Source organism: Galeopterus variegatus, unplaced genomic scaffold (genome assembly GCF_000696425.1).
Source record: "Galeopterus variegatus unplaced genomic scaffold, G_variegatus-3.0.2 Scaffold549, whole genome shotgun sequence".
Lineage (NCBI taxonomy): Eukaryota > Metazoa > Chordata > Mammalia > Dermoptera > Cynocephalidae > Galeopterus > Galeopterus variegatus.
In genome coordinates, this window is record NW_007726660.1 from 701,542 (window position 1) to 710,742 (window position 9,201).

Here is a 9,201-nt window from a genome sequence, read left to right on the forward strand (position 1 = left end):
GGTGTCGCGCCCATACCAGGGACCGGCAATGGGATCGCAACCCTCGGTGTTGTGCCCACACTGTGCTCAGCCAGTGAGCGGGAACCGGTCTCCACATGGGATCCGAACCCTCAGCAGGAGCGCCACCGCGCTCCCAAGCGGCACACTCTCCAGTGCGCCACCGGGCCGGCCCGGGAGTTCCATTTTCTTTACATTCACACCAGCACTTGGTATTGCCAGACTTTTCTTTTTTTTTTTTTTTCCTTTTTGTCTTTTTTACTGACTGGTAATGGGATCACAACCCTCGGTGTCGCGCCCATACCAGGGACCGGCAATGGGATCGCAACCCTCGGTGTTGTGCCCACACTGTGCTCAGCCAGTGAGCGGGAACCGGTCTCCACATGGGATCCGAACCCTCAGCAGGAGCGCCACCGCGCTCCCAAGCGGCACACTCTCCAGTGCGCCACCGGGCCGGCCCTTGCCAGACTTTTTTGATTATAGTCACTCTAATGGTTGTGTGGTAGAATTTCATTGTTATTTAATTTTTATTTTTCTTACTAATGATATTGAGTGTCTTATCAGCCAATTGTATCATCTTTGATGAGATGTCTATTCAAAATTCACCCCCATTTTTTAATTGGATTGTTTATGGTTTTGTTATTGAATTGTAGGAGTTCTTTATATTTTCTGGATGCAAGTCCTTTATATAGGGAATCTCTTAAAAATTCCTATACCTGGGCCCCAACCCAGACCAATTAGAACAGAATATCTTCAGTTAGAGCTTTAGTTTTTTGCCTGCTCTTGTACTAGTATATACATTTATAATTAATGAGGCTTTAAAGTATGTTTTAATATCAGATTAGTCTAGTTCCCCTCTTTGCTCTTTTTTAGTTTACCTGGCTAATCTCATTTTTCCATATGCACTTTAGCATTACCTTTTTTTTTTTTTTTTAGGTGCAGGAAAAAAATGTCCTTGACTATTTTTATTGAGGTTGCTTTAAATTTTAATTTATTAATAGTGTAGTGACATTTTAGGATGGGTTCATCTCTAAGAACATAGTATGTCTTTCCATTTGTTCAAGTCTTCATTTTTATTATTGTATTGCTAGGGCTCACAGACCCTTCAAGCCCGTTCTACAGACTGGGTCACAAACCCTTCACATGCAGGTCCATGAGCTAGGTAATAGGAAAAGATCCTGAGAGCCGTGGGTAAAAAATTAGGCCTTATTCAGAGCTAGGAGCAGCCACCCTACTGGCCTCCCATAGCATCCCAAGCAGTACTGTGTATCAGAGCTGTTAGTCCTTTATACTTAAGTCTATAACCCAGGACACCTGCGTGCACATGCACAATTACATTAGAGGATAACCAAGGAACACCTGGGTGCATGCAGATATTTACAGCAAATGCACGGCAAGATTCTGAACACCTGAGAGGCCCTGACCATTTTCCTATATTTTCCCTACAATCCACCCCTTCAGGGTCCCTTGCCATATGGTCTGCCCATTCAGAATCTTCTGCGATGTTCCCTTAGCGAGGATAAATGGCCCTTACATTCATATACCCTATTGTCTATTTGATATGCCTTAAGGCTTGTCCTATAGTTCTGTCCTTTTCAATTATTAGCCACACACGTCCAGTTAGTAGTCATCATTGGGGTGATTTTCCATGGGAATCCTGTAGCCATACTGATGGGAAGTTCAGTGCATATTCAGTAAGCCAACACACTGGCCACACGAACACATGTATGTGCCCTGTTGACTCTGGTGCCTGCAGTCATGACACTATGGCCGAAAAGACAGAAGGGTTATTGCTACACCCCTCTGGTAGGATACATGCCAGTTTGCCATCCTGAGAAAGGATGGTTGCAGGAATAGGTATGTTACCTGGTTTATGATACCCTACATTATCCACTAACACTGTTGGATCTGTAGGTTCTACATGTAACAGTATAGGGGAACTCATAATTGGCCATAGTGATAATACAAATGTGCCCTTTGGAATAGATCGCTTATCTGCTCCAGGCCATATTACCTTTACTTGGGGAGGCTCGTTACTTGTCACCCAAGGTGAAACTGGGCTGGCCCTGTAAGTCTTCTTCTAATCTTTTCCCCCAAGGACCTATTAGGCCTACCCAGTGTATATTGTACAGGGGGACTTCTATTCTCCAGGGCCATTCCCATTGTACTGTCTGTCCCTGTTGCAAAGAGGTTGGGGCCGGTAAGAGAATATTTCCGTTCTTGCCATATCCTGGCTTCAAAAGCTTATCTTTAGTAGTAACTTGCAGTTGTATAGGTGCTGCAGCCCTATGCAACAGAGCTTCCACTAGAGAGGGCCCGCCCTTGAAGGGTCCCTCATTTAGAATTCTGACTGTCAGCCATAACCACTGTGTCCACCCCTTCAGGGATGGGGGTTGGGCAGATAGCCTTAGCCCCTTTTTGAAAAGACCATTGTATTGCCCAATCATCCCTGCTGCCTGGGGATGATATGGCACATGTAACTTCCACTGAATAGACAACTGGGAAGCCCACTTTTGTACCTCATGTCCAGTAAAGTGGGTTCCGTTGTCACAAACCTACAGGTGTTCAGAATCGGTCTTGTCTCTGCCAAAAACCCATCCTAAGCCCTCTTGGGTTATATTTACATCTTATTCAAAAGGCTTAGTGGGATCAGAACTCAAAAGGCTTAGTGGGGTTGGCCACTTGTAAAGCCTGTACTTGCTGTGTTGCCCTTTTTGTAGCCTGGTAAGCCTGTTCTACTTCCTCAGTCCAGTCCTAGGGGGCTCCTTTCTTTGTTAATGCATATAGTGGGCATGCCATTAGAGCCATATGGGGTACAAAAGCTCTCCGATACCCCAGAAGTCCCAAATATGTCTGTAACTGAGCTACAGTTCTGGGTCGAGGGTATGCCTGTATCTTGCCTATATAATAGCTTCTGGGATGACTCTCGTCTTACCTGACCAGACCACTCCTAAGAATTTGACTGACATCCCAGCTCCTTGCACTTTGGCTGTGTTCACAGCCCACCCACATTGTTCCGAATGGTTTAGCAGTGTTGGAGCTGCCTGGGTTAAATCTGTAAGAGAATCAGAGGTTAACAACATGTCATCAATGTAGTGAAACATTATAACTGTGCTGGGCCTAGTCCATTTGGTTAGGTCCCCAGCCACTAAACCATAACAGATGGTTGGGCTATGCAGATAACCTTGGGGCAATAATGGAAAGGTCCACTGCTTCCCTTCCCAGGTGAAGGCAAACTGATCTTGGCTATCAGCCAAGATTGGAATAGAGAAGAAAGCATTTGCAAGGTCCAAAACATAATGATATGTTCCCAGCTGAGTCGTCAGCTGATCCATCAAGTTGTGAACTGAAGGCACAGCTGCATTCAAAGGAGGCACTACTTTGTTTAGTTCTTGATAATCTACAGTCATTCTCCAGGTATCATCAGGTTTTTTCGCTGGCCATACCAGAGCATTAAATGGGCTATGAGCCAGATGAATAATGCCAACTTTCTCTAACTCCAATATAGTGGCACCTATCTCTGCCTGTCCTCCTGGTAGGCGATATTGCTTTACATTAAGTACACGTCTTGGCTTGGGTAACACCTGCAGGTCATGTTTAGCATATCCCTGTAACACAGGCTTTATTGTCCGTATTCGCAGCCGAAACTCTCCAACTGTTGTTTGCAGGTGCAAGCCATAAAGTACGTCTGTACCCAAGATGTATTCAGCTACTGGGGATATATATACAGTATACACATGAAGGGACAATCATCCTATGCTCAATGGCAGTGACACAGCTTTGACTTCAATAGTATGTCCTCCATGTCCATCTATACGAACTGTGGCCCCTGAAAACTTATCTGGATTGCCATATATCAGGCTACGTTCTGCACCTGTATCCACCAATCCCAAAACATGCTGTACATTTGTTCTTGACCAATGTATTGCCAATTCAACGTGAGGCCTCCGGTCCTCACTCACCCCCAAAAGATGAGTACCTTGGCCTGCTCCCTAATTGAAATGGAACATTTCATCTGCCTCCTCGGGAGCAATCAAAAATTCTTTAAATCCACCAAGCTTACTCTGCTGTTTCCAGATGTTTCGTGAAACACTGTTCAGGGCATAATTGCTGCCACAAGGCAAACAGGACCACATTTGGCTGCTGGTCAGTTTTCGTGCCATCAACCCCTGCTGCAATCAAGTCAAGCCACATCTGCTTACGGCTAGTCTTGTTTGGTGTCCTCAGGATAAAATCCTGAGCAATTCTTGGGGGTTGGCTCTTAGCCATCTTTCAGACCCCTTTTTCTTATAAGTCAAGCCACATCTGCTTACGGCTAGTCTTGTTTGGTGTCCTCAGGATAAAATCCTGAGCATTTCTTGGGGGTTGGCTCTTAGCCATCTTTCAGACCCCTTTTTCTTATATCTTTTCCTCAACTTCACCCAGGCTGGCTATCATGGTCATTACTTCATATGTAGGACAACCAATTTATGGGGACAGTATGCCCCTCAGTGACCCACAGGATGTTGATGGGGAATTTTGCAGCACTATATCTCATGCTGCTTGTAAAACTTTCATTGTCTGGGCTACGGGTGTTTACATTAATTATGGACTGCCGCATCCTCAGCTCCCAAGTTATTTGAACCAACTCAGAATACGTTTGCCATTTATTCACAATCTTGGGCAGTTCTCCAATATTTGCCCACATGGTTTGGGCAGCAGCATTCACCCATTCCATTAAGGAGTGCTTACCTGGCCCTTGTGCATATCTGCAGCTATTCTGTAGCCACTGCCTCAGGGACAGGTGCATGGTAATGGAGGCCAACTTTTCCATATCACACTATCCACCCCTAGGTCCCATTACCTAAGCAGCCAAGCAGCCAGGGACTCCTCCTGTTTCTGCTGGAACTGTCTCCCAAAGTCAACTAATTCAGCCCGGGTATATGGGACATGGGTAGTGAATTGAGTCACCTGTGGATCGCCTGCTGGTATTCCACCTGGTCCCATAGCCTGCTCATGCTTCAGTTTCTGGTGCATGTAAGGTCGTGCCTGGAGATACCTGGTCTCCCCCAACTCACCACTGGGTTTGTTGTTCTACCTGGTGTGAGAGGCAGGGGTGGCTAGTTGCTACACGTCATCCTCCAGAACAATTATCCGTGCTTCCAACAACTCTGCTTTTTTAAATCTCGATCAGTTTGCAGCATAGTGAGCAGTAGCCAGGCTCTGGTCAGCAGAAAAGTGGTTACTGGCACCACATACTCAAGGATAGCAACATTTCCTCCCCCTCCCAAGGGGCTCTCTGCTGCATATTTCTAAGCCGCACTGCTTCATGGAGTGCCCGGTCTATGCTGACTTGCAGTATAGTGAGCAGCAGCCAGACCCCAGTCAACAGGAACGTGGCCATAGGGCACAACATATTCAGAAGTAGCCACATTTCCTCCTCCTCTTTTTTTTTTTTTTTTTTTTTTTTTTTTGACTTGGTGTTGTCAGCACCACGCTCAGCCAGCAAGCGAACTGGCCATCCCTATATGGGATCCGAACCCGGGGCCTTGGTGTTATCAGCACCGCACTCTCCCGAGTGAGCCACGGGCCGGCCCACATTTCCTCCTTCTCCCAAGGAGCTTTTGGCTCCTGTACTTGCTCAGTATCTTGCTGACTACACCAATGGTAAAGCTACGGCTAGGGCTCTCAGACTAGCTCACAAACCCTCCACACGCAGGTCTACGAGCTAGGTAATAGGAAAAGGTCCTGAGAGTCATGGGTAAAAAATTAATAGGCTTTATTCAGAGCTAGAAGCAGCTATTCTAGCGGCTTCTCAGCATTCTGAGAAGCACTGTGTATCAGAGCTGTTAGTCCTTTATACTTAGGTCCATAACCCAGGACACCTGGGTGCCCATATGCAATTACATTAAGTAGTAACCAAGGAACACCTGAGGATATTTACAGCAAAAGCTTGGCAAGACTCTGAACATCTGAGGGATCCTGACCATTTTCCTATGTTTTCCCTACCATTCAGGAGTTCTAAACTTATTTTTGTTTTTTTCATTTCATATTAAGCTTACTCCTAGGAGTTTTATCTTTATTGTTGCTTACCAAATATTTTATGATTTTACTTCCCATGAAGACCTGCCTTTAGGGAAAAGATATCCTTAATTATGCAAAGGGTACTCTAGTTTGAATGTCAGCTTAATTCTCACTGTAAATTAACACATTGACATTCTGGTTTTATTCATCATTCTATGTGAGCAGTTACAATAATCCACAGTAACAGATGGATCCCATCTTCGCATAATAGTAAATCAGGTTTTGGAGGCTTTGAGGCTGAAAGACAGATCCTAGATCTTGGAAAATTCACCCTTGTATCTACTAGTGTATGTTGCCTGACAGGGTGGCCTAGTGGTAGGCCATCCAGATGATCTCTCCCTACAAGACTACAATCATTTATGTGCCTTTATTTAAAAAATCAATAGCTCACTTACTAAAAATTAACTATTTTGATTGAGGGACTTTAAGAAGGCCTGTAACACATGGTAATTATAAATTAATGGCAGTCTCTTCAGCTGTTACTGATGTTTTTGCACCTACTTATGAGTAAAAGGGCCCAATCCATACCCTAATGATGTACTTTAGAAAATTACTAAGTAACTATATTTAGTCAAATCTTTAATGAAAGTTTTAAATTCTTATATATTACAGAATTTCACAAATTTGTTTGGACAGCCACTAGTCTGCTTGCTTTCTCCTACAGCATATCCAAAAGCTTTACAAGGTATGTTCTCTCATTATCTGTTATACCCAGAGGTTGCAAATAAACATATTTACATTTTGAATAATATTGATCTTTGTTTTTCCCTCCCATAATGATCATGCGTGTATTTATGGTGTTTAATGTGGCAGGTACCAATCTGAAATATACCCAGAAGCCTTGCCAGCAACCAGACTTCCTTAATGTGCTACCGTTAGGACTTGAGATAATTCATCTCTGAGAAAGAGGTGTTTTGGCCCTTGTTTTGGAGAACTCATAAGTTGTAAACTTTAAATTTTGTTTTACAGGTATTTGTTTTGATTTGCTTGACATATCCATATAGCATTATTTCCTCTATCTTTGGTTACATTATGTTAGGAATCTTTTAAGACCATAAAATTGCTAATCTAGGAAATTCCTCAGACTATGCCTAACAGTTAGAATAACCTAGCTGGCACAACTTAAAGGGTGTCTTTTATTTGCATTTTTACCTTGTACTTTTTAAATAAAAGAACCTTTTCTAAGTCTGCCAGAGAGACAGGTTAGTATTTTGGCCATTTTTCAGTGGCTAAGAATTGAAAGACTTTTTATGTTTAATGATTTGTGCTTAATAGGTAACACATAAAATTTAATTCTAACTCCCAGTCATTTAGTAGGTAAAATAGTAAAGAAACCTTACCACTGTTTTAGCAGTACTTGTCACTCTTTCACTATCTCCCTAACTGTGAATAGTGCTGATGTCTCTCTGTGGGAGATGGCATTTTACTGCTACTTCCCAGCCAGAAGTCCTGTCTGCTGACATAGTTTGACACAGGAAGTGATGGTCAGCATTTGAATGCCTGAGAGAAGCTGGAAACTTTCACCGTTGTTTTAAGGTAAGTTCTGCTGTTTAACAGGGAAGAACATGTAGAAATATTAAGTTCATGTATCCAAAAGTAAAATTACTAAGGGATAGAACTTACCTTCAAACAACGGTAAAATTCTCCTGCTTTGAGGATTTTGTTACCCAGTTTCTTATCATTCCTGGAAGAATCTAACCCCTTCCAATTACTTGAGAGTACTTTTTGGTATCAGTTTGTTCTATTATGATGTAGTCTTATTTAAAAGTGCATGGTCAAATGAGCTAATACCAAGATTATTTGGTCTGAAAGACTTTATTGCGTAGAGGAGAAAAGCACAGACTTGAAGACAAATTGACTGAGTTTGAATCCTGAATAGCTGTGTGACCATGGCAAGTTATTAAGCCATTCTGTGCCTCAGTTTCTTCATCTATCAAATGAAAGTTATAATATCCGTCTCATAGAGTAACTCTGGGTATATAGTAAGTACTCAATATGTACTATCATTATTATTAATATGCTTAGTTGTAATACCTGTCCTTAACATTTTTCAGTCCAATATCCTATCTCAGTGCTATAAAGCTTAGACTTCTAAAAGCTTAAATGAATTGTTAAGTTACATAAGGTGATTCAAAATTCTTTTGTGGGAAACATTTTGGATTTATCCATAGGCATTATTGCTACTCACATCTACAAAAGGGGTTGGCCCTCCATCTGGGCACAGAGCTAGCAGATATGTAAGTAATTGGAATGTCAGATAATGTGCCAGTACTTCTAGCATCTAAATCCTGTAGTTCTCTCTTTAGCCAAGAGTTACTTCATGAATTCAACAAACATTTATTCAGCATTTATGTTATCAGGTATTGTGCTAAGCACTGGAGATAGCACTTTGACCTGACAAACACAGTTTTTTCTCACAGATCAAATGTCTAGTAGAAGTCATGACAGCATAGCAGGCCGTTACTATAAAGTGCTATAAGTATTTCATAGGGGGTGGCACAGGAACATGTACGAGGAACTTCTAATCGGCACATGACGGTAAAGGAAGGGGATGAGATGGTATCTACAGTGGACTTCAAGGACAGGTAGAATTAGATGGGAGTGGGGATGACTCTATAAGTATTTCATAGGGGGTGGCACAGGAACATGTACGAGGAACTTCTAATCGGCACATGTGTGTAAAGGAAGGGGATGAGATGGTATCTACAGTGGACTTCAAGGACAGGTAGAATTAGATGGGAGTGGGGATGACCGAAGAAGAGTGTTGCAGCAGAGCAATTGCACGTGGGATGACCCTGCGATAAGAGTATTTGTGGGATACTTAGAGAAATTAAAGTGGTTCCTTCTAGCTAAAAGGTAGAGTTTGGGATTGTGTGACTGATGGAGGACAATGGAGTACCATCAAAAGATTTCCAACAGAGGAGTGAGTAGCATGAAAAAGCATTCAGTTAACCTCATGGAGAATGAATTGGAGAGGGGCATTGACAGAAATAGGGAGATGGTGGTGGCGATAGCTAGGACAATGACTGGGTAGCTGGCTTCAAAAGATACTAAACCCAGAGAACCAACAAGACTTGGTGATGGACCGGGTGTGGGAAGAAAGGAGAGGAAGGAAGCAGGAATGGACTTTCAGGTTTCTGG

General features: G+C 42.9%; 1 protein-coding gene across 1 annotated transcript in view; it reads left to right on the forward strand.

The window, feature by feature from the left end:
- The window catches only part of SCAI (suppressor of cancer cell invasion), a gene marked incomplete at its 3' end in the record, with an annotated part of 95,776 nt that overhangs the window by 84,450 nt on the left and 2,125 nt on the right, over positions 1 to 9,201 (forward strand). The window contains 1 exon segment of the mRNA XM_008569976.1: positions 6,673 to 6,745. Within this exon segment, the coding sequence (XP_008568198.1) occupies positions 6,673 to 6,745 (73 nt within the window).